This window comes from Hemitrygon akajei, chromosome 12, assembly GCF_048418815.1.
Source record: "Hemitrygon akajei chromosome 12, sHemAka1.3, whole genome shotgun sequence".
NCBI classification, from domain to species: Eukaryota; Metazoa; Chordata; class Chondrichthyes; order Myliobatiformes; family Dasyatidae; genus Hemitrygon; species Hemitrygon akajei.
This window is the reverse complement of record NC_133135.1, coordinates 58,951,655-58,976,007: the sequence shown is the minus strand read 5'-3', so window position 1 is coordinate 58,976,007 and position 24,353 is coordinate 58,951,655. Positions and strand designations below refer to the sequence as shown.

The 24,353-nt window shown below is 42.9% G+C and overlaps 1 protein-coding gene across 1 annotated transcript in view; it reads left to right on the top strand.

The window, feature by feature from the left end:
• The window catches only part of cachd1 (cache domain containing 1), a 178,951-nt gene that overhangs the window by 95,355 nt on the left and 59,243 nt on the right, over positions 1-24,353 (top strand). Inside the window, exon 4 of the mRNA XM_073063198.1 lies at positions 15,241-15,389. Coding sequence (XP_072919299.1) covers positions 15,241-15,389 — 149 coding nt within the window. The remainder of the gene's footprint in view (positions 1-15,240; positions 15,390-24,353) is intronic.

Genomic DNA, 24,353 nt, shown 5'->3' with positions numbered 1-24,353 from the left:
CTGATATGGGGATTGTATTCATTTTTTAACCAATGGGGAATGTTATTTTGTCTTGTGAGGCTGAGAGCTTGGGGGTTTCGCGGTCTTTTCAGGAGAGGTGGGAAGGAGACACCGAGGAAGGTGGACGTGCGCTGCCCGCCGCCCCTCCTCTCCCAGGACGGCCCCTGCTCCCAACCCACTGCACGGGCCGCCCCCGGGAGTGAGTACCTTCCCTGTTCTTCCCCTCCAGAGGGGGGGGGGTCCCTACTCCCCTGGGGGGTTTTCAGTCCTCCACCCAGCCACCACTTCCTGTATCGCTGATGGAGAGGACTGTGGGGGATATGAATCTGTTGGAGGTGCTGGTGTACCTGGACGATTTGATAGTGTTTGGATCGACTTTGGAGGAACATGAAGAACAGCTGTTAAAGGTATTAAGCCGGCTTAAGGAGGAAGGGCTGAAGTTTTCCCTGGACAAATGCCAGTTCTGCAAGTCGTCGGTCAGCTACGTTGGCCATATCATTTTGCGAGAGGGAGTGGCTACTGATCCAACCAAGATAGAGGCCGTGACCACCTGGCCGAGACCTCAGAACGTGAGCGCTCTGCGCTCATTTTTGGGGTTCTGTGGATATTACCGCCGATTTGTGAAAGGATATGCCAGAATGTGTCACCCGTTGACTCAGCTGTTGTGTGGCTATCCCCCGGTGGGAAAGAAAAGGAAGGGGGTCCGGAGGCAAGACACTGGAGGATACTGGAACCCAGCGGAACCTTTTGGCTCGAGATGGGATGATCAATGTGAAGAGGCGTTCTGATCTTTGAAAAGGGCGCTGACCCAAGCCCCGGTGTTGGCTTTTGCCAATCCCCAGAAGCCATATGTGCTGCACACGGATGCCAGCCGAGAGGGTCTAGGGGCTGTTCTGTACCAGGGGCATGGCAAAGCTTGTCGCCCTCTGAGAGAAACTATCCCACTCACAAGTTGGAGTTCCTGGCGCTGAAATGGGCGGTGGTGGACAAGTTGAGCGATTACCTGTACGGAGCCAAGTTTGAGGTGAGAACGGATAACAATCCTCTCACATATATATGGACTTCGGCTAAGCTGGATGCCACAGGACGTCAGTGGCTGGCGGCCTTGTCGGTATATGATTTCAGCCTGAGGTACCGCCCAGGAAGCAAGAATGTCGATGCAGATGCTGTGTCACGTCGGGAGCCGTGGGAACAGGAGAAGGACAAGGAGTGGGAGAGTGTCCCTGCCCCTGGAGTGAAGGCTATGTGTCAGTTTCCTATCACGGTGAAGGCCGAGGGAAGAGGAAGGCTGGAGCGAGCCGTGGACCATTTGGGGGTTTTTGACGACGCCATACCCCTGGCTTACTGTGACCTGACCGCACTGCGGACTAAACAGTTGCCAGAACTGAGTCCGGGGGAAGTGGCAGCTGCTCAGTAAAATGACCCGGGTCTTGGCACTGTGTGGAGAGCAGTCGAGAAGGAGGATGTGGCGTTGGCTGAGAAGGCGAAACACCCGTCTGTGCCTCTGTTATTGAAGGAGTGGCCTCGGTTAAAGTTAAAGAACCAAATCTTGTACCGGGTCACGGCACCTCAGGACCAACCCCGCCATTGGCAACTGGTCCTGCCGGAGAAGTATCGGCCCACTGTACTCCAGGCCTTACATGATGATTCTGGACACTTGGAGGTGGAAAAGACCTATGGATTACTCAAAGACTGGTTCTACTGGCCCCGGATGAGGGGGGAGGTTGAAGAATACTGTAGGGGCCGCAGTCATTGTATCCGGAGGAAGACCCTGCCAGCGTCGGCGGCTCCACTGTCGCACTTGCAGAGTGCGGGTCCTCTGGACCTGGTGTGTATGGATTTCCTGTCGATTGAGCCTGACACCAGCAACACCGCAAATGTCTTAGTCATCACCGATCATTACACTCGCTATGCTCAGGCATTTCCCACTAAGGATTAGAAGGCGACGACAGTGGCGAAGGTGTTATGGGAGAAGTATTTTGTTCATTACGGCCTTCCTAGGCGAATCCATAGTGATCAGGGGCGGGACTTTGAGAGCCGCCTTATCCATGAATTACTGACTATGCTTGGGGTTGAGAAATCCAGGACTACCCCTTATCACCCACAGGGTGATCCTCAGCCTGAGAGGTTCAACAGGACCCTGTTGGATATGCTCGGGATGCTGGAGATTGGGCAGAAAAGTAGATGGAGTCGTTATATTGGACAATTGGTTCACTGTTACAATTGTACTCGCAATGATGCTACAGGGTACTCGCCCTATTATCTGATGTTCGGGCGGGAAGCGAGGTTGCCCATTGACTTGTGTTTTGGAGCTGAAGTGGGTGAATTACCCGGGAAGCCCTATCTAAAGTATGTGTCTGATATGAGGAGGGAGTTGCAGTTGGCTGAGTATGAGTTGGCCGAGGCGGCGGCTACCAAACAAAATCAGAGGAATAAGATGAGATGTGATCAAAAGGTGAAGTTTGCCCAAATATTGCCAGGTGACCGGGTCCTTTTATGGAATCTGGGACTCCCTGGTAAGCACAAGTTGGCAGATCGATGGGCGGCCAGCCCCTATGTAATAGAGAGCCAGATGCTGAATCTACCGGTTTACCGGGTGAAACCTGAGGATGGGAATGGGCCTATCAAGGTACTCCATCGGAATCACCTGCTGCCCCTGGGTCAAGCAGTGTGGGTGGACAAGGAGCCAGAGTGGAAGGTTGTGCCTATTACAAGGACTCTGCGAGGGTGCGGAGCGAGGGAAGAACCCACTGCTGAAGAGACGAGACGGGTCCTTAACCCGGGAATGGATACCGATTCAGTAGATGACAACTCAGATGAGTGGCCCCTGCTCCCATTCGCTGGCGTTTCAGTACCAGAAGAGGAGGCTTCTGGCCCTTCCCCTACTGAGTTGGGCGAGAGGAGGGAAGGTGTTGATGGTCAGATGGAGAGACAGCCAGCGTTGGGGGGAGAGAGGATGGAACCCAAACATGAGCCAGAGGGTTCTCAGGTGAGGGGGGAACCCCGTGAGGGAGGGAGTGAGGATCTGACAGGTAGAGCTGGGGTGTCCGAGGCAGAGGGTTCGCAGGTGAAGAGGGAGCCCAGTGAGGTGGAAGGGTCGGGAGAAGGGGTACGGAGATCTCAGAGGAGTAGGCGCCCCCCAGAGCGGTTGACGTATGTGGTGCCAGGAGAACCGAGTGTGATTTCTACTGCTCTGGGTAGTTATGTCACTGCTTTCTGCACCTGGGTTGGGTTTTGTGTTTTGCAAGAAGCCTTGGGGAACTCTGGTAATGTCATGAGGGCATGACATTTGCTGGTGGGGGGAGAATGTACAATGTACTGTGTATGTTAATCAAAATGGCTTCTTTGGTTTGCTAGAGTAGGAATGCTTTTATGTTTGATAAGTGTTTTCTCTCGCAGTTGTTTAGCTTTAGACTTGCTGATATGGGGATTGTATTCATTTTTTAACCAATGGGGAATGTTATTTTGTCTTGTGAGGCTGGGAGCTTGGGGGTTTTGTGGTCTTTTGAGGGGAGGCGGGAAGGAGACGCCGAGGAAGGTGGACGTGCGCTGCGCTGCTCGGTCGACCACCGGGGGAGGTCCCAGGTGCGAGGGCGTGGAGGTCGGAGGAAAGTGACGAGGGGTCGAATGGTTCGATGGTTGAGCTCCAACGATGTGCACTAAACTGACTGAACTTTGATAAGCTGGCGCCTTTTACTTTATTTTCTTTCCCTTCATATATACTGTATTGCATAGTACTCTTTTAGTTTTAGTAAAATCTTTAAAGTGTATTCCATAACTGTATTTGGTGTGAGTTTGATATTGTGTGTGTACGCGTGACATAAACTTGATTCTCACAGCACCTGCGTGTACGGGAGGTGGGGTTGGTGAGTGGCTGGATCTCCTTTTCCCCTAGACATATACCAGCCTGTTGGGTAAGTGTTACATTTGAATATATGAAAAGAAAGAGTATAGCTAAGGTAAAGTAAGACCTTTGGGTAAAGAAGCTAGTGCATTAATAACAATCAACAAGGAAACAGAAGTTATGTTAAAGCATTTTGTCTTGAATCATTATTCACTGTGGAAGATACTGCAGATATCTAATTGTTGCATGGAAAAACTACCGTAGTTAAAATCCTCAGTCACAGAGACTAGGTCTTAGAAAGAAACCTATGGGGCAAAGTGCGGTCAAGTCACCGAGACCTGATGGCCTGCAGCCAAGAGTTTTCAAGGTAGTGGTTGTGGACTTAGTGACATATCAGTTGAAGATTTTGTTGAACTTGTTGCATTCTGGGACGGTAGAAGTTGATTGAAAACAGCCAGTGAGACTTCCTCATTCAAGATGGAAATGAAGAGACAGATAATTACAAACCAATCAATTTAACTTCTATTGTTAGAAAGGTACAAAGGGCAATGGTTAAACAAAATTCAGAAAGCTAAGTCATTTGTAGCATAGGAAACAAATTATACTGGAATATTTTTTGAAGCATGGCCTTAATTTTGATTATACTTTAGTTTAAGTATGTTTTTACCATTATAGATGAAGATGTTTTTGGAGAAGCAACACACACGAAATGCTGGTAGAATACAGCAGGCTAGGCAGCATCTATAGGGAGAAGCGATGTTTTTTGGAGAAATAGTTTTTTTTAACTGATGCATAATCTTATAATTTGAGCTGTGTAGGTGGAGCTAATTATTGTTAGGCAAGAAGTAGGAGACTCAAAATCAATAGTATACTGAGAAGCTCAGTATTGCAAGCAATGACTACTCTTTCTAGTTATCCCTCATCTCACTATAAAGCAGTAAGCTAAAGCAAATACAGCCTCTCTAGAAGTAAGTGATGAGGGAACTCTAGGTTCTTTTTTTAAGAAGAAAGAGACTTTTTTTTAAGAAGAAAGGGATAATGTATGGGATTAAAAGTTAAAGGAACTGACTCAGATCAAATACTTAATTTATGCGACACTTTAATGTGTCAGGCTCACAGGTAGTGGCTTAATTAGAAGGAAGGCTTCAGACTAAAGTTGAATGATGGGAAATGAAGGATGCATGAACATTGCGGTAATTTCCTCAGATTTGGAGAGGTTCTGATAGTCAAGACACTTCTGCACTTCCCGCTTAATAAGCCTCAATAAATGAAGGTTAATGAGTGATACAGCTCATCTGAGAAAAATATATTTGGGATTTTTGTGTTTGCAAACTGAGCGACAGCATTGCTATTAATAGAGAATATGAACTGGGAATATGAGCTCTGAGTCCAGTGACATGACTGCAGGTTCAGAATACTTGAAAGCAAGTGAGGAACAGGTGATTGAGCTCCAAGAATGTGCTGCAGTACCAGCCAAAATAATAGTTCCTTCATTAGGTGATCTTCCTGCTTTAACACTAAATTGTATAAGCTTCTGGTCATGTGAAAATACATACAACATGAAGAACCTTTTACCTGACAGTGATTTGAATGATTTAATGTAACAACCCAATACTATGGAAGGAATGTGTTTGTTGCATTGTATATGCTCATGAATTGAATTGAATTAACTTTATTTCTTACATCCCATACATGTGCAATTCACATTCACACATGTTGTACATGTGCACGTACAACAGGACAGAAATACAGTTGTATCAGCATGAATCAATCAGTCGGTTGTTCTGGTGGAAGAAGCTGTCCCAGAGCCTGTTGGTCCTGGCTTTTATGCTGCGGTACCGTTTCCCGGATGGTAGCAGCTGGAACAGTTTGTGGTTGGGGTGACTCGGGTCCCCAATGATCTTTCAGACCCTTTTTACACACCTGTCTCTGTAAATGTCCTGAATAATGGGAAGTTCACATCTACAGATGCTCTGGGCTGAGCACCACTCTCTGCAGAGTCCTGCGATAGAGGGAGGTACAGTTCCCATACCAGGCAGAGATGTAGCCAGTCAGGATGCTCTCAATTGTGCCCCTGTAGAAAGTCCTTAGGATTTGGGGACTCGTGCCAAATTTCTTCTACTGTCTGAGGCAAAAGCCAGTATGTACAGACCACATGAGATCCTCGGTGATGTGTATGCTGAGGAACGTAAAGCTGTTCACCCACTCAGCCCTAGATCCATTGATGTCTATAGGGGTTAGCCTGTCTCCATTCCTCCCGTAGTCCACAACCTGCTCCTTTGTTTTTGCAATGCTGAGGGAGAGGTTGTTTTCTTCACACCACAGTGTCAGGGTGATGACTTCTCTGTAGGCTGCCTCGTTATTATTTGAGATTAGGCCTATCAGTGTAGTGTTGTCAGCATATTTAATTAGCAGATTGGAGCTGTGGTTGGCGACATAGTCATGGGTATACAGAGAGTAAAGGAGGGGGCTTAGGACATAGCTCTGAGGGGCACCTGTGTTGAGGGTCAGAGGGTCAGAGGGGCAGAGGTGAGGGAGCCCACTCTTACCACCTGCTGGCGATCTGACTGAAAGCCTTGGATCCAGCTGTACAAGGCAGGGTCTCTGAGCTTCTTGTCAAGCCTGAAGGGAATTATGGTGTTGAATGCTGAACTGTAGTCCAAGAACAGCATTCTCACATAAGTATCCTCCTTCTCCAGATGTGTAAGGACGGTGTGTAGAGCTGTGGCTATTGCATCACCTGTCGATCAGTTGTGTCAGGTGAGTTGTACGGGGTCCAGTGTGGGTGGCAGCATGCTGTAGATGTAATCCTTGACCAGCCTCTCAAAGCATTTGCTTATTATTGAGGTGAGTGTGACAGGAAGCCAGTCATTCAGACATGTTACCTTGGTCTTTTTAGGTACAGGAACAATGGTGGATGTTTTGAAGCAGGAGGGCACTCTATTATTAGGAAAAGGAGAAATTAAAAATGTCTCAAAAAACACACCTGCCAATTGTGCTGTGCACATCCCGAGCACCCGCCCTGGGATGCTGTCCGGTCCCGCAGCCTTGTGACTGTCCACTTGTTGGAAACACCTGCATACTTCAGCCTCAGAGATGACCAAGGTGCAGGTTGCTTCGGCGGCTCTCCTCGGGACCTAGTGTTTGCAACATTGAACCGAGCATAAAAAAGATTTAGCTTATCTGGGAGATATTGGCAGCACCATTGCATTTAGCTTTGAAGTCTGCGAAGGTGTACAGACCTTGCCCTAAGCTGTGTGTGTTGTTGGTGGAGTATTGTGTCTGGATCTGGTCCCCGTATTGTTTTGCTGCCTTGATGACTTTGTGCAGATCGTAGCTGCATTTCTTAAGTTCTTGTTGGTTACTGACAATGTCAGCTCTGCCTTGTGTGGTAAGTGCTGCTCGCACAGAACTGTTGATCCAGGATTTCTTGTTTGGGTAGACCCTGACCAGTTTCAGGGGGACAACATCCTCGATACACTTCCGGATGAAACTTGTGACTCCATCCGTGAACTCAGACACACCCTCAGAGACTGGTGCAGAGCCAACAACCTGTCTCTTAATATGAACAAAACAAAAGAGATGGTTGTTGACTTCAAGAGGGCACGGAGCGACCACTCCCCACTGAACATCAACGGCTCCTTGGTAGAGATCGTAAAGAGCACCAAATTTCTTGGTGTTCTCCTGACAGAGAATCTCACCTGGTCCCTCAACACCAGCTCCATAGCAAAGAAAGCCCAGCAGCGGCTCTACTTTTTGCGAAGGCTGAGGAAAGTCCATCTTCCCCCCCCCCCCACCCATCCTCATCACATTCTACAGGGGTTGTATTGAGAGCATCCTGAGCAGCTGCATCACTGCCTGGTTTGGAAATTGCACCATCTCAGATCGCAAGACCCTGCAGCGGATAGTGAGGTCAGCTGAGAAGATCATTGGGGTCTCTCTTCCCGCCATCACAGACATTTACACTACACGCTGCATCCGCAAAGGAAACAGCATTATGAAGGACCCCATGCACCCCTCATACAATCTCTTCTTCCTCCTGCCGTCTGGGAAAAGGCTCCGAAGCATTTGGGCTCTTATGACCAGACTATATAACAGTTTCTTCCCCCAAGCTATCAGACTGCTCAATACCCAAAGCCTGGACTGACACCTTGCCCTACTGTCCTGTTTATTATTTATTGTAATGCCAGTACTGTTTTTGTGCACTTTATGCAGTCCAGTGTAGGTCTGTAGTCTAGTGTAGCTTTCTCTGTTTTTTTTTTATTACATAGTTCAGTCTAGTTTTTGTACTGTGTCATGTAAACCATGGTCCTGAAAAACGTCGTCTCATTTTTACTATGCACTGTACCAGCAGTTATGGTCGAAGTTACAATAGGAGTTGACTTGACTTGACACTCATCACAAAAGACATTCCAGTTGACGTCATTCAGGCAGTCCTGTAGCATGGAGACTGACTGGTCAGACCAACAGTGGACGTTTTAACTAAGTTTAACCTCTTGTTTCAGCTTCTGCCTGTACATTGGCAGCAGCAAAATGGAGGAGTGATCTGATTTTGCAAATGGGGGTGGTGGTGAAGGGGCATTTTGTAAGCTTTGCGGAAGGGAGAGAAGCAGTGGTCAAGTATGCTATCTCCTCATGTGCTCAGCTGGATGTGTTGACAAAACTTTGGAGAGACTTTAGACAGTGACGCTCTATTAAAGTCTCCGGCGACGATGAAATCGGCCTCCGGGTGTGCAGCTTCAGAGTGCTGATGGTCTCGTACAGTTCCTTGAGAGCCAGGTCAGTGTAAGCCTGGGGAGGAATATACACAGCTGTGATTATTGATGTTGTGCATTCAAAATGGCGGTCCACCCTCAGTAGAATTGGACAAACCCTCTGTACTCTTCTCTGCGTTTTGAAGAAATATCACTGGATCAAAAACTTGGTTTCTCATTCCACAGATGCTGCTTGCCTGACTGAGTTCTTCCAGCATTTCTATTTTTATTTCAGATTCCAGCATCTGTACTTTTATTTGTTTTCCAGTCACTGGGGTGATTTGATGAAATAGGGCTAGTGGCTTAATAGTTATTTCTGTTCATCCTGGCTTCTTGCAATGCCAGCAAGTTACTTTCAAGTTCAATCCCAAGCCAAGCTTCGGAGTGCAGCAAGCGCAGCTGGTCAGAGTCGAAGGTGGATCATATATACTGTAAATCCACCTTCAATTTCATTTCTTATGCAGTCCCATGAACGGCTGGGAAGCTGACTTGGAACCTAAGGCGTGATCCATATAGATTAAAGGATATGGGAGAATTGGTTGGCTTTGAGATTTAAAAAAAAATTACTGTTCCTTTTTGAAAGAAAATCATCCTTGTACGTTGGGTTAAAATTCTTTGCTAAATTTGCAACTGCAGTAATGCTGTGAAGAATATTGAAGAAGCTTTTAAGACTGAAATACATTCTGCTGATGTGGCAAATTAATGAGATTTTCTTTGCCCGTTTGAAAGTTGCCTTGTGAGAGATTGCTTTAGGCTGCCACCACACAAATCATATTAATCTGTCGTTAAGCTTCTGAGGGAATGGGGTTACTTTTGGGGGTGAGCAAGAATCCTTCTTTGGTAGCAGTTTTTCCCATCACCTGTTAGGAAGGTTTGGGTGAAGCTACTCCGTTCGTTGCTGATAGCATTTCAGTAAATACACTGTGCCTGATATTCTGTGACCCAGTGCTTGATGATACTGCTTCGAATGTACAAACAGTAAGTTATTTGGCTGTGATCACAATCGAAGCTGAAAAAAAACTGCAAACACCTCCTGGAATTGATGGATCCTAAGTGAGCTCTTTAAGTATTAATGCATTATGGAAAACTGGTTGCTACAAACAAGAGTTGTTTAAATTATTGACCCACATTGAACTGTATTGCTGAGAAACTGTTAAACTGAGAATCAAGGAATGGAATAAATAAGCTGAGCAATAAATGAAATTGGTACAAATTTTAAAGATAAAGGATTTTTTTCTTATTGTATTATCTGAATGAATGGAATGCAAAGGACAAGGGAAAATGAATTAAATTGCAGGAGTCTCCCCCTCATCGCACAATCCATGTTTCTGTTCCTCTGAATGGTTCATAAATTGGACAGTTTGCAAGTCAGAATTGAAGCTGGGGGCCAAGTCCCTGGCCAGCAGCAGCCGGCAAATCCTTTCTGCCAAGTGTTACTCATTTGTTTTGGCTGTGCGTAAGATGGGTGTTCTTAACCTGGGGAGGACCCGCACATTTTTATAAAAAATTAATTAGAAATATTTAAGGCAAACTTCAGTGTCTAAAGATGCAACATGTTGGAGGTGTAGCAACTATAACTTTTGAACCAACAGAGATGCACGTTCTGCATCTGCAATTCTGTGTCCCTCAGCACCAGATTTACTTCATGACTGGTTTGCCCTGCATTTGAAGATGTGTTACTGAAACTGATACATTTCACCATTACTTAAGATGAAGATGCAGAGTTTATGCATTTCCCCATTTCACTTTAGTAGTTAAATCTAATGGATTATTCAGTTGCCTTGATCATGGGCTAACTTCTTCATGTGTATTGTTTTGTCAGTACTGGACATTCAATGGGAGTGGATGGGTCATAATTTTCCATCGATAATGAGCTGCTGACTCTTACTGCTAGCAAATACACTCATTGGTCACTTTGTTACTGTACTTAACAAGGTGGCCACTGAGTCTATGTTCACAGTTTTCTGCTGCTGTATCCCATCTACTTCAAGGCTCAACGTCCTGTGCGTTCAGAGATGCTCTTCTGCACAACACTCTTGAAGCATGTCATTTGAATTACTGTCACTTTCCTGTCAGCCTGAGTTAGTCTGCCCATTCTCCTCTGATCTGTCTCATTAACAAGATGTTTTTGCCAACAGAACTGCTGCTTACTGGATGTTTTTTGTTTTTTGCACCATTCTCCGTAACCTCTGCAGACGATTGTGTATGAAAATTCCAGGAGATCAGCAGTTTCTGAACCACCCTGTCTGGCACCAGCAAGCATTCCACGGTCAAGTCACTTAGACCACAAATTTTCCTTATTCTGATATTTGGACAGAACAACAACTGAACCTCTTGACCATGTCTGTATGCTTTAAGCATTGAGTTGACACCACACCATTGGCTGATTAGATATTTGCATTAACGAGCAGATGTACCTAATAAAGTGGCCTCTGAGTGTGTATCGTAATGGACTTACCTATTCCTGATCGAACAGTAGCAATATTTTGGTGTCAGATGCAATCCTAATCGAAAATCATCACAATGGCATGTAGAACAAACCCTGCCTTTAAAACAGGTGAAAAATTGTTTACAGCTGATGAAGCTACATCCACAAACATTGAATGTTTCTGAGGGTTCTTGATATCGAAAAATTCATTTACCAAACCTAAGTTGTTACGTCACTTAAATAGTTTTAGATAACAGAAATTATTAAAGCAAATTCTGAAGTGTAAATTATATTTCATTTGTTCCTCTCAAGTCAAATAATGCACTCTATTCTGTGCAAGGCTCCTCCGCTTAACTGCTGGCTGAACTTTGTGAGGTGCGACATAGTAGTACATTTGGGGAATCACTGGTGAATTTTGGTCAGCAAGTTCATATGTTAGACTTAGGGAACTGTGCTGAGAAATCGTTCTACTCCGAATTGAGTATTTCTCAGCAGGTTCTGGTCAAAGCTAAACACTGCATTTTGAAGACCTTCTCTAGTTGAGTCAATCGGTTGTTGTTTATAAGTAATTGTGCGGCATTGGGATAGTAGAATGCCAGTACCTGGTAACCTAGAGTCTTCGGCTGACCATGTGTTTTTCCACACAATGTGTCAGCGTGTTGGCAATGTTGTTGTTGCACATAGGTGTAGCTCTCCACAACTTCTTGGTGGTGGTGAGGAGAGTAACCCCACTGTGTTTCACTGGAGACCCAGTTTGATTTATGTAGCACCTGCCTGCTGATGGGGTGTCTCTCAGCATGCTTGTTCTGCACCACACTTACCAATTACAAGGTGTATTTGTTTGAATATTTTGATTTTACTCCAGTATTATCTAAAATCATTCTTGTGTAGTGACCCTGCAAGGAAAATGGGCAGGCATTCTGCTTTGTCTGTGAATTCTCAAGAAGCGTGGACAAGAGGTTTGATAGTGTATTAATAGATCTGGTGTTGGAATGGAAAACAATGAAATCAGGAACTTGGCTACTTCCAGGGTGCAGGTCATCCAGACAAAGCGAGGAGATGTGTGCCGAGTTGGGTGTTACTGTTTTGTCCGAATTTAAAGCAAGGTGGCGCCAGTGAGCCAAGGCAACATCTTGCGGGCTATGTTGGACACCCAAATTGGTGAGGTCTTTCATTGATTCTGTTAGGGTTATTATTATGGATTTATTGAGTATGCCTGCAAAAATTAATATGAGGACATATTATGACATTTAAAGGATGTGCAGAAACTGGAGAGAGTTCAAAGGAGATGAACAAAGGTTATTCCAGGATTGAATGGCTTGGCATATGAAGAGCATTTGATGGCTGTGGGCCTGCATTCACTAGAATTCGGAAGAATGAGGGGTGACTTCATTGAAACCTATTGAATGGTGAAAGGCCTTGTGAGAGTGGATGTGGAGAGGATGTTTCCTTTGGTGGGAGAGTCTAAGACCAGAGGACATAGCTTCAGAATAGAGGGAAGTCCTTTTTCAAACGGAGATGAGGAGGAATTTCTTTAGCCAGAGAGTGGTGAATCTGTGGAATTCTTTCCCACAGGCAGCTGTTGGGGCCAAGTCTTTATGTATATTTAAGGCAAAGGTTGATAGATTCTTGACTGGTCAGGGCATGAAGGGATATGGGAGAAAGGAGGAGATTAGGGCTGAGAGGAAAATTGAATTGGCCATGATGAAATGGCAGAGCAGGCACGATGGGCTAAATGACCTAATTCTGCTCCTATATCTTATGGTCTTGTATATGTACTTTACAAAATGGCAAGGGAGTTGCTTCGAGTGTTAACAAAACAAAATGTCTGTACTGAAAGCAAATGAAGGTGAAGATATTTTATTTGCATCTGAGGCAATCTTGGCAGATGAATCATCAGGGGTACATTGTTTCAGATTGGGAATCCATCCATTGCACTGGACCAGAAAATTATTCTGCAGTCAACAATTTATCATCTTATCTCTTTGTGGAGAGCATTGACAATGAAAAGGCAAGTGAGAGCATGTTGACTTGTGGGGCTCCATTGTGTCAATGCTGATAGTCAAACAGATGAAACCTTTGCCTTTACTTATTTATATTCTCAGTGCATTGAAAACTGCTGTACATTGCTTAATTCTGGGTGTGCCCGTGTAAGGTTGTTTGTGTGAATTGCATCAAATGTCAGATTCTCACTTGACAAATAGCTGCATGGTCGAAGAACATTTATCAAACCACAAACACAGTTAGTTCTTACTTGGTTACTACATACTCGGTAATTGATTTTGCTTACAAAGCAATTCTCTTGGAGCAAACATTTTTCTGATTAATGTGCAAAAAGACTAATATTGATGAGCGGAAACTGGACTGTTTAGCACGTAAAATGGAAGTACAGGAAGTGTTTGAGGAGCTTTCAATTGTGACAGGCCATTGTTGTGGGTAGAGATTGCATTCAGGTCAGGGGTCAGCAGTTGCCAATGAAAGATGATGATTTTGCCAAATTGGATGTGTGTGATTAGCATTTTAATAAAGTCTTGTGTTTAATATGCACTAATGAGCAAAACATCTAGCGATCAATTAGAGTTTCTGCCCTTCTAACTTTCTGGTGTTAGAACACATCATTTTGAGCTCTAACTTTAGTTGAGGTGAATGGCAGAGAGTTGTAAAATTTAAGCAGAATAATTTACAAGTTATCTTGTAAATAATTTATTGGCTAATATTAAAGCAGACTTTCTTAAGTATGTTTCCCCCTCTGGTGTAGTGATAACAATATGCTAAATCTGCTAACACTTTGAAGGATCCAAAGTTTAGTTAGGATTCCTTCATTGTTTGCAAACAGATGAAAAACAAAATTAGACATTGTGAAAATTTGTAGTCTTTTTCTTGATCGAAGAGGACCCACAGATTAATTTTTAGGTTGCTCTATTCAAAGCATGTTATTTCATGCTTTAATCACTGTTAACAATTGCAGATGAGACAGACTTAGTAAAACTTGTATGCAGTTCATTAAATATTCATATTTGAAGTATTTGTATTAGTAATGCAAATATGGGCACAGAAAGCTAAACATTTTGTGCTTTGATGTTACATTCTGAATATTCTGTGCACAGAATTTTGTTCTTTTCAGACTGTCGCCATTTTAGCTTTTAAAAAGTGTATTTTCAATACATATATCGACTCTTCGCTTGAAGGTGCTGTGTCCTGTCATGCATTTCTGTGCTGCGTTTATCTTACATATAGTGTAAAATGTAATTCTTCATGCTGTGGTGTGTCAGTGGAGTACTTGAAAGCCTGCAGCTGGGCCTGATCCATGTGTATCCACCTACGTCTTGAGCAGAAGAATTTTCTACTCTATAATCAGAAGCAGCAACCTTGGCTGATTTTCTTCACTTTTCTCTTGCCTCCTTCCTTCCCCACTCAGCTGCCTTTATTCACTCTGCAAGGGCACAGGGTTTGTATGTTGTTATGTCTTGAAAAATAAAATGCTGCCCATTTTTGAAATAATGAGATGTAAATGTTTACATTCTTGCACTAGGCAAATATTTTTTTAATGTGTTGCTGTGATGATTTGATTGCAAACTTGTTTAATTGAAAAGTTGCCATCTAATCGCTATAACGAGCAGTGGGTCATTTGTGATACTCCTCGTGTAGACTGAATTTTCAGTTTGCGTAACTAAATCCGTATTATGTATCATTGGGTTAACTGGTAGATTCTTTTTCATAATGGTTGGTTGTGCAGCGTCAATCTGGCTATTTTTGTTCATCAGTTTTGTTTGTAGCAGAGGTTTTATCTCGAGATATAGGTTCAAGTTCTCAACTATGCAGTGAACTGCAAATCTGCCCTTGATCTGTCTTCTCATTGCTGCTTGGGAACATCCTCCAAAAATTAATTTGAGGCTAATTTATAGTCGGAGACTGGTGCTAAACTGAACAGTTTACCCAAAACCACTTAGGACTGCTTGTGCTATATTTTAGATGGAGGGAGGGTACGACTTTGACATAACTAATTCCTATGAATATTTTATGGAGATTATTGGCCCAGCATATATTGGAAGATACACTGCTGTTGATTTGATTGATGCTGGGTAGATATCCATCTGCTGATGATGTACTTCAGGATGGGTTTAAAAGAATTTTAAGATGCAAGTGATTGTAAACTCTTAGCAGTGCTCATCCACAATCTCATCTTTTGTTGTGCCTTTGTGTTCCTCTGACAGCTGGCTAAAAAGATAAGAGAGAAGTTTAATCGCTATCTTGATGTAGTGAACCGGAACAAGCAAGTAGTGGAAGCGTCGTACACAGCACACTTAACGTCACCGTTGACGGCTATCCAAGACTGCTGCACTATTCCGCCCTCGATGATGGAGTAGGTATCTTTTACACCAATTTACTGATTCTAGCAATGATTATATGTGGCAGTACAATGTTGAAAATTTATCGGTAGAAGGAGAACCATTCTAATGTGATAACCAAATCAACTTTCTCTTATACATTGATTCCTGCAAGAGTACCAGTCCATTGCCTTAGTGCCATTGTTAAAGCCCACTGTTGTGTAATGGGTAGTTTTTTCTGTAGGTCAACACATTAAATATTGCTCTTGTCTATCTTTCACGCTCACATTGGTACAATTGTACTGTTACTCCCATGACAGTTTCCATCTGCTAACTCAGCACAGAGTGGGCTTCAAATTTGGTATTGCCCATGTCAGCATGGGCAGCTAGAACCCGTCGCTCCAATCCTCATCTCCTTTCCACTTTGTGAACCAGTCATCACATCTTTTATCTTTCCTCTCTTCATTACTTAGTTTCTCAAATTCGTAACTCCATCCTCACTACGCTTTTCATCCTAATTTCTTGTACTCTTGTTTCCCTCTTTGATGTTGGGGATATTTTTCATCTTTATTTGATATAATGATTTCTTTATTTAGAAAGGTCCTCTTTTAGTGTCTGAAACTTGCTTGAGTAGTCTCTTGTGACCTGAATTTAGCCCACATCATAGATGTGGGCATTTTCGCCTTGTATCTTTGTATTTACTAACAACTGTATCTATACCGTCCTCCAAAGTGGACTTCGCAATGATTTTATGGTCAGATGCTGACTATCTTGTGAGAAGTGGATGATTGTAGGGAGATGAGGTCATAATTTCTGTATCTTCTGTAGTAATATTATTATCTCCCAAAAAATTGTCTTGGACTGACGTGAACTCTTCATAATCTGAGACTTTAACCTGAAGAGTTCATAACTTGAGTGTTGGGCCTGGTCTGCATTCCACCACAAGTGCCACATTTTGTTCCACCAGTGTAGAAGGATCTATCTCACCCTATTTAATAGTGAAATACCATGCTTTTGTGTCTCGCGGGTGCTAGTTCTCTCCTGCACTTCTTTCTCAAATCTGTCCACAGCTCTACAATCTGTACCTTTGCCCACTCTAAGTAAGGTTTGACCTCAGTAATATCTTTCTGTAATTACCTTTCCCAGTAATTTCTTTCACTCTTCTCCATGTCTCTCCAACAATGGCTTCTTGTACTACTTGAATCTCATGCCACAAGTTTGTTTTGTTCCCATGTACTTTCAGTCATCTAAGTTGCTTACTCTGGAGTTTCCTGGAAGGCATTGTCTTCTAAGCAAATGTGTCAAGCAATCTCCTTCTCAGATTACATTTCCGAGAAGCACTTTGTTAAATTAAGTCATGTAAAGCTATATTAATACAAGTAGCTATGCACCTTCATTGAGTGTATTTGTGTGTGTTACATCAATTGGTAAAACTATTGTCTTCGTAAATGCGTGGAATGTAGTATTTAGATTACTGCATAAGAAAAAAAAACAATGCAGATAAATTAAGGGAAAGGAATAAATAAATCATAAAGAAGACCTGCTCTCTAAGGAGTATCGAAGCAGAATATATCCACAAACCGCCAGAGGGGGAGTGCTAAACTTAGAAGCTAAAGGTACAGCAGATCCAGATCTCAGAGTAGTATTCCAGGATTAATAATCGTATTGATGATTAAGATGCTACAGTAGCATAGTGCCATTACAGTTTGGGGTGTTGGAGTTCAGCGTTCAATTCCAACGTCACCTGTAAGGAGTTTGTACGTCCTCCCTATGATAAATGCGTGGGTTTCCTCTGAGTAGTCCGGTTTTTTCCTACAGTCCAAAGACATACCAGTTAGCAGGCTCATTGGTCATTGTAAATTGTCCCTTGATTAGGCTGGGGTTAAATCAGTTGCTGACAGCACGGCTCAAATAGCCTATTTTGTGTGGGATCTCTAAATAAATAAATAAGAATCTATATATGCTTAATAATCTGCTGATAACACCCCAGCACTGGTAACAGAATTATATTTACTCAGAAATAGTCATGCACCACAGGAGATTCTTGGTTTCCCTTTCTAGTGACCATTGGGAATCCAAGCTCGGTCATTCTTTGATCTGGATTGGTAATCTCTGCACAAATGTCTCTGACTCTTTGAGAACCACAGAGTAGCTTGGCAATTCTTTGCCATGGATAAGTAATCTCTGCACCGATGTACCATTAAAGTGGCGTAGGTACACCAGGCAATCAGGTGAATGAAAATGTCTTTGATGGAGACCAGTAATGTTATTTTGGTTCAGCCTCTGGGGAATACTGAAATGCACTTTGAACTCTCAGGAGGAAACTGGAAAAATCTCGAAAGGGACAGTCATGTTAGAAATATCCCTGGCATATAGGCTAATTAAGTACCATTGCCCCTATTTTGGCTGACGGATAATTGCTTCATGTTTCTTTCATCCTCACTTTAATTTCTCCCATCTTTGGTGGAATTTCGATATGCTGTCTCAAATTTCTGTTTAAATTAGAGCCTTATGTTTTTTAAAAAAAATTCAATTTTGTTATTTACTAAATTGTCAGTCAGAGCTGGTGTAGCTGTTTGGCTTTGTGGCTGCTCTAGGCACCAGAAGTCTTGTCAGTGATTTGTTTTTAATCACTCCCTGTCTCAGGTAATCAGGAGCTGCCAAGAAGGCATTCTGCATTGCAATGAAATCTTGGTTCGGAGTTTATTGTACGGCGTTAAAGGTTCCAATTGATGGCACTTGTCAAGTGTTCATATGTAGGCATATATCTAGCTAGTGTAGTTGTTTAGATGTAACTGCTGCACGGATGGCTTTAACAGGTCGCAGATTAAATATGGGTACCTTTGGTGAACTGCAGTTGTTGCATGAAACGGGGTGCGAGGTTATTTTCACCTCCCGATGGATAATGAGTCAAAGTCACATTTTATGGTGTTGCCGCAGTTTCCTTTCAAAGAGCTACTGTGCCCACATCAACTGATGAAAAGCAAAGTCGTTTCGTCATCACTGGAAGTGTATCAACGTGAAGACAAAGTTAATCATTAAATGCAGCAGTAAGTCTAAAACAATGGAAGTATATCAACGTGAACACAAAGTTAATCATTAAATGCAGCAGTAAGTCTAAGACAATTTGCTAGAGGTGTAATTTAAAAACATCTACTGCAAGTTCCAAGTTGTAAACAACAGACTCTGCAGATGCTGGAAATCCGGAGCAACGCATGCAGTTCCACAAAGATTTTATTGCACTTGTTATCCAACTTCACTATACCTTTGGGGAAATTTATTTTCTTAACTTTTCATTAATCTTCAGCTAGTAGTGTACACTTAAGATATTTAGACCATAAGACATAGAAGCAGAATTAGGCCATTCAGCCCATTAAGTCTGCTCCACCATTCTATCATGGCTGATCCTGGATCCCATTCAACCCCATACACCTGCCTTCTCACCATATCCTTTGATGCCCTGTCCGATCAGAAAACTATCAACTTCCACCTTCAATATACTCATGGCCTTGGCCTCCACTGCAGTCTGTACCAGAGCATTCCACAGATTTACTATTCTCTGGCTAAAAAAATTCTTCCTTACCTCTGTTCAAAAGGGTTGTCCCTCAATTTTGAGGCTGTGCCTTCTAGTTTTGAATACCTACACCACAGGAAACATCTTATCCACATGCACCCTATCTAGTCCTTTTAACATTCAGTAAGTTTCACTGAGATCACCTGGCATTCTTCTAAATTCCAGTGAGTACAGGCTCAAAGCTCCCAAATGTTCCTCATATGTTAAACCTTTCATTCCCAGAATCATCATTGTGAACTTCCTCTGGACTCTCTCCAATGACAACACATCCTTTTTGTGATATGGGGCCCAAAACTGTTGACAGTACCCCAAGTGTGGCCTGAATAGTGTCTTAAAAAACCTCAGCATTATCTCCTTGCTTTTATATTCTATTCCCCTTGAAATAAATGCCAACATTGCATTTGCTTCTTGACCACAGACTCGACCTGTAAATTAATCTTCTGGGAATCTTGCGCGAGGACTCCCAAGTCCCTTTGCACCTCTGATGTTTGAACCTTCTCCCCATTTAGATAACAGTCTGCACTATTGTTACTTTTACCAAAATGCATCATACATTTCCCAATAGTATATTCCATCGACCACTTTTTTGGCCCATTTTTCTAATTTGTCTAATGCAATCACATTGCTTCCTCAGCACAACCTAGCCCTCCGCCTATCTTCGTACCATCTGCAAACTTTGCCACAAAGCCATCAATTCCATTATCTAAATCATTGACAAACAATGTGGAAAAGTAACGGGCCCAACTCTGATCCCTGAGGAACACCACTCGTCACCGACAGCCAACCAGAAAAGGCCCCCTTTCTTCCCACTCGCTGCCTCCTACCTGTCAGCCATTCTGCTATCCATGCCAGTATCTTTCTGATACTGCCGTAGAATTTTATCTTGTTGTTCAGCCTCATGTGTGGCACCTTATCAAATGCCTTCTGAAAATCCAAGTAAATGACATCCACTGGCTCTCCTTTGTCCACCCTGCTTGTTACTTCCTCAAAGATTTCTAACAGATTTGTCAAGCAAGATTTCTCTTTACAGATACCATGCTGACTGACTTTATTTTATCATTAGTCTCCAAGTACCCCGAAACCTCATCCTTAATGATAGATTTCAACACTCCCAATCACTGAGGTTAGGCTAACTGAACTCCAATTTCCTTTCTTTTGCCTACCCTCCCCCCCCCCCCCCCCCCCGCCCTTCTTAAAGACTGGAGTGACATTTGCAGTCTTCCAGTCCTCTGGGATCATGCCAGAATCAAGTGAATCTTGAAAGAGAGTGACCAATGCATCTGTTAACTCTTCAGCGACCTCTCTCAGGATTCTGGGATGTAGTCCATCTGCTCCAGGGGACTTAATCCACCTTGAGTTTGCCTAGAACTTTTTCCTTTAATACCAGTGGCTCCCACTCCTGTTCCTTGACGCACATGGACCTCTGGCACACTGCTAGTGTCTTCCACAGTGAAGACAGGTGCAAAGTACCCATTAAGTTAATCTGCCATTTCATTGACCCCATTACTACCTCTCCAACCAGCACCATTTTACAGTGATCCAATATCATATCTCACCTCCCTTTTACTCTTTATATAACTGAAAACACTTTTGGTATCCTGCTTTATATTATTGGCTAGTCTGCCCTCATATTTCATCTCTTCCATTCTTATAGCTTTTCTCGTTGCCTTCTGTTGGATTTTATAAGCTTCCCAATCATCCAACTTCCCACTAATTTTTGCTACTTTATATGCCCTTTCCTTGGCTTTTATGCAGTCCTTCCCTTCCCTTGTCAGCCACAGTTGCTTACCCCTGTCATTTGAGAACAACTACTTCTGTGGGACATACAGTGGCATGCAAAAGTTTGGGCACCCCTGGTCAAAATTTCTGTTACTGTGAATAGCTAAGTGAGTAAAAGATGACCTGATTTCCAAAAGGCATAAGGTTAAAGATGACACATTTCTTTAATATTTTTAAGCAAGATTACTTTTTAATTTCCGTCTTTTACTGTTTCAAAATAACGAAAAAGAAAAAGGGCCTGAAGCAAAAGTTTAGGCACCCTGCATGGTCAGTACTCAGTAACACCCCCTTTGTCAAGTATCACAGCTTGTAAACGCTTTCTGCAGCCAACTAAGAGTCTTTCAATTCTTGTTTGGGGGACTTTCACCCATTCTCCCTTGCAAAAAACTTCTAGTTCTATGAGATTCTTGGGCCGTCTTGCATGCACTGCTCTTTTGAAGTCTATCCACAGATTTTCGATGATGTTTAGGTTGGGGGACTGTGAGGGCCATGGCAAAACCTTCAGCTTGCACCTCTTGAGGTAGTCCATTGTGGATTTTGAGGTGTATTAGGATCATTATCCTGTTGTAGAAGCCATCCTCTTTTCGTCTTCATCTTTTTTTTACAGACGGTGTGATGTTTGCTTCCAGAATTTACTGCTATCTAATTGAATTCATTCTTCCCTCTACCAGTGAAATGTTCCCCGTGCCACTGGCTGCAACACAAGCCCAAAGCATGATCGATCTACCCCCCATGCTTAACAGTTGGAGAGGTATTCTTTTCATGAAATTCTGCACCCTTTTTTCTCCTTTGCTCATTGCGGCCAAAAAGTTCTATCAGGCTTGTTTAGATGTCACTTTGCAAACTTCTGATGCTGAATTTTGTGGTGAGGATGCAAAAAAGGTTTTCTTCTGATGACTCTTCCATGAAGGTCATATTTGTGCAGGTGTCACTGCACAGTAGAACAGTGCACCACCACTCCAGAGTCTGCTAAATCTTCCTGAAGGTCTTTTGCATTCAAATGGGGGTTTTGATTTGCCTTTCTAGCAATCCTACGAGCAGTTCTGTCGGAAAGTTTTCTTGGTCTTCCAGACCTCAACTTGACCTCCACCGTTCCTTTTAACTGCCATTTCTTAATTACACTACGAACTGAGGAAACGGCTACCTATAAACGCTTTGCTGTCTTCTTATAGCCTTCTCCTGCTTTGTGGGCATCATTTATTTTAATTTTCAGAGTACTAGGCAGCTGCTTAGAGGAGCCCATGGCTGCTGATTGTTGGGACAAGGTTTGAGGAGTCAGGGTATTTATAAAGCTTTGAAATTTGCATAACCTGGCCTTTCCTAATGATGATTGTGAACAAGCCGTAGCCCTAACAAGCTAATAAGGCCTGAGTCATTGGTAAGTTTATCTGAGAGCTCAAATCTCTTGGGGTGCCCAAACTTTTGCATGGTGCTCCTTTCCTTTTTTTTTCCACTCTAAAATTATACGAAACAAAAATAATACACCAATCTTGCTTAAAATGTTGAAAAGAATGTTTCATCTTTAACTTTGACTTTTGGAGATGAGTTCATCTTCTACTCACTTAACTATTCACAGTTACAGAAATTTTGTCCAGGGGTGCCCAAGTTTTTGCATGCCACTGTATCTAACCTGCGCCTTGTGAACTATTCCCAGAAACTTCAGCCATCTCTGCTCTGCCATCATCCCCACCAGTATCCTCCTCCAATCCACTTGGGCAAGCTCCTCTCTCATAGCTCTGTAATTCCTTTTATTCCATGGCAATACTGATACATACGAGTTGTGTTTCTCCCTCTCAAATTGCAGTATGAATTCAATCATATTATGATCATTGCCTCCTAAGGGTTGCTCTCACCAAAAGGGAAACAAACAGCCATCTGATATGTTGCCCAAGGGCTATGCTGTCTTGGGTTGCATTGGAAGTGTTACAATTGGAGTCTGTCTAAGAGCATAGGGGAGGGGGAGAAAAAGCAGTGTTTCCACGTTAGCTGGAAAATGCATATCACGGTATTGGATGGATGGATGGATGGACATGTCCATAGCACCTCTCAGTTCAAGTCAGTATTTTGTGCCTTGGGTAACTTCACACAAAAGGGAAACATTGGCTCAGTTGATAGACACACAACTGATTGAGTGATATTGAACAAACCAAATTAGAAAGATTTCAGGCTTGCAGCTTGGGCTGCACTGATGTAAAACTCATAGATGGATCAGCAATGGGAATCCTATAGTTGACATCTGGGGAAAAAGAACTGGGTTGCTGCCTGAGGTTGAATGTTTCATGATGAGGTGTAGCTAAGATTAGTTTTCTTCTAAGATCCCACATGGAAGAATAATAATTGCCAGCTTACAATTGATGCAGGCGTGATATATGGCCTGAAGCTTAAATGCACTGTGCAACTGTACTGCAATATAGTTGATGCTCCAGGAGAAGAGAAAATGAGCGAGTAGGTGAGGTCAAACATTTCGAAATGCAGCATATATTGCTCGAGGAGAGAAAAGAATCAGTTAACTAATGGGGAAGAGCTGTTCTGGCAGACATTAGAAGGTATGTCTGAGTATATATTTTCTTTCCAGTTTCCATATGAGGAAACATCTTGTAGAAATGTGTTTCGCGCGATAAGGCCAATCTGATTTGAGTTGATTTAGACGTTGCTCGAAGTCTGGGTTTTGAAATAAAATTCAAAGAACTGCCAAAGTATGTAGTTTTTATGTTCTGCATTAACCCCAGTTCCCTGACAAATCCTGTTCAGTTGAATAGAAGCCGGTTGATCCAATGGGATTTTACTATGTGAAGTTCAAAGTGCTGAAGCACATCAGAGCATATATCAATCAAATAAGTGCCTTGCAAGTTGAAGACTGAACTGGCATTCCCAAAGGGAATGAGATCAAAGAGGATGACTGAGGCCTTGCAGTCTCTCTCTGGAGACAGTGTTTCGATCAGTTGTTCATTAAATTCCATCCAGGAAGAAGTGGGGAGGGGGGGGGAGAGGCGAAATTGCAGCAATGTGACTGCTTTTGGAAGCAGAATTTCATTCTGCCTTTTGATCATGCAACAAGAGCAGGCAGAATCTCATCACAGCTGTAGTCTTGGTACAATGGGCAAGTTGAAACGAACTAGTGTAGTTTTGTGTGCAATTAAAGAAATAATGGCATGCAACTTTCATAGAAATACATTTAACTCTTTCTGTACCTTTTATTTTTAACATGATTCCCATGGCGTTTATAGTTAGGTCCGTTAACAAGCACAACTGGATTTGGCCTTGCTGTATGCATGTAGATGATCGAGCTTGGATGACAAGCACTTGTGTTTTGAAGTATATATTGGAAGACTTGACTCAAAGGTTTGTTGTGAAGTAGGATCTTCATTTTTGCAGGTGAAACAGAATAGTAAAATACGCAGTGCTTTCTTTTTGCCTTGCAGATTGTATTTTCAATCAAGTGTAGTAACAATAACAATTTACATTTGGATGGTATTGTGATTAAAGCCACAATCGACAGCATAGAGGTTTCACAAGTAGACAGAATAATTGTAGAGAGCACAAAGTGATTTTAAGAAATGGGGCTGGAATGCCAGTGTGGCTTTGAAGGCTTTAATGTTGCTTTCGTATTAATAAGTGAAGGCTATCTCTGTGCGTTTAAACCTGT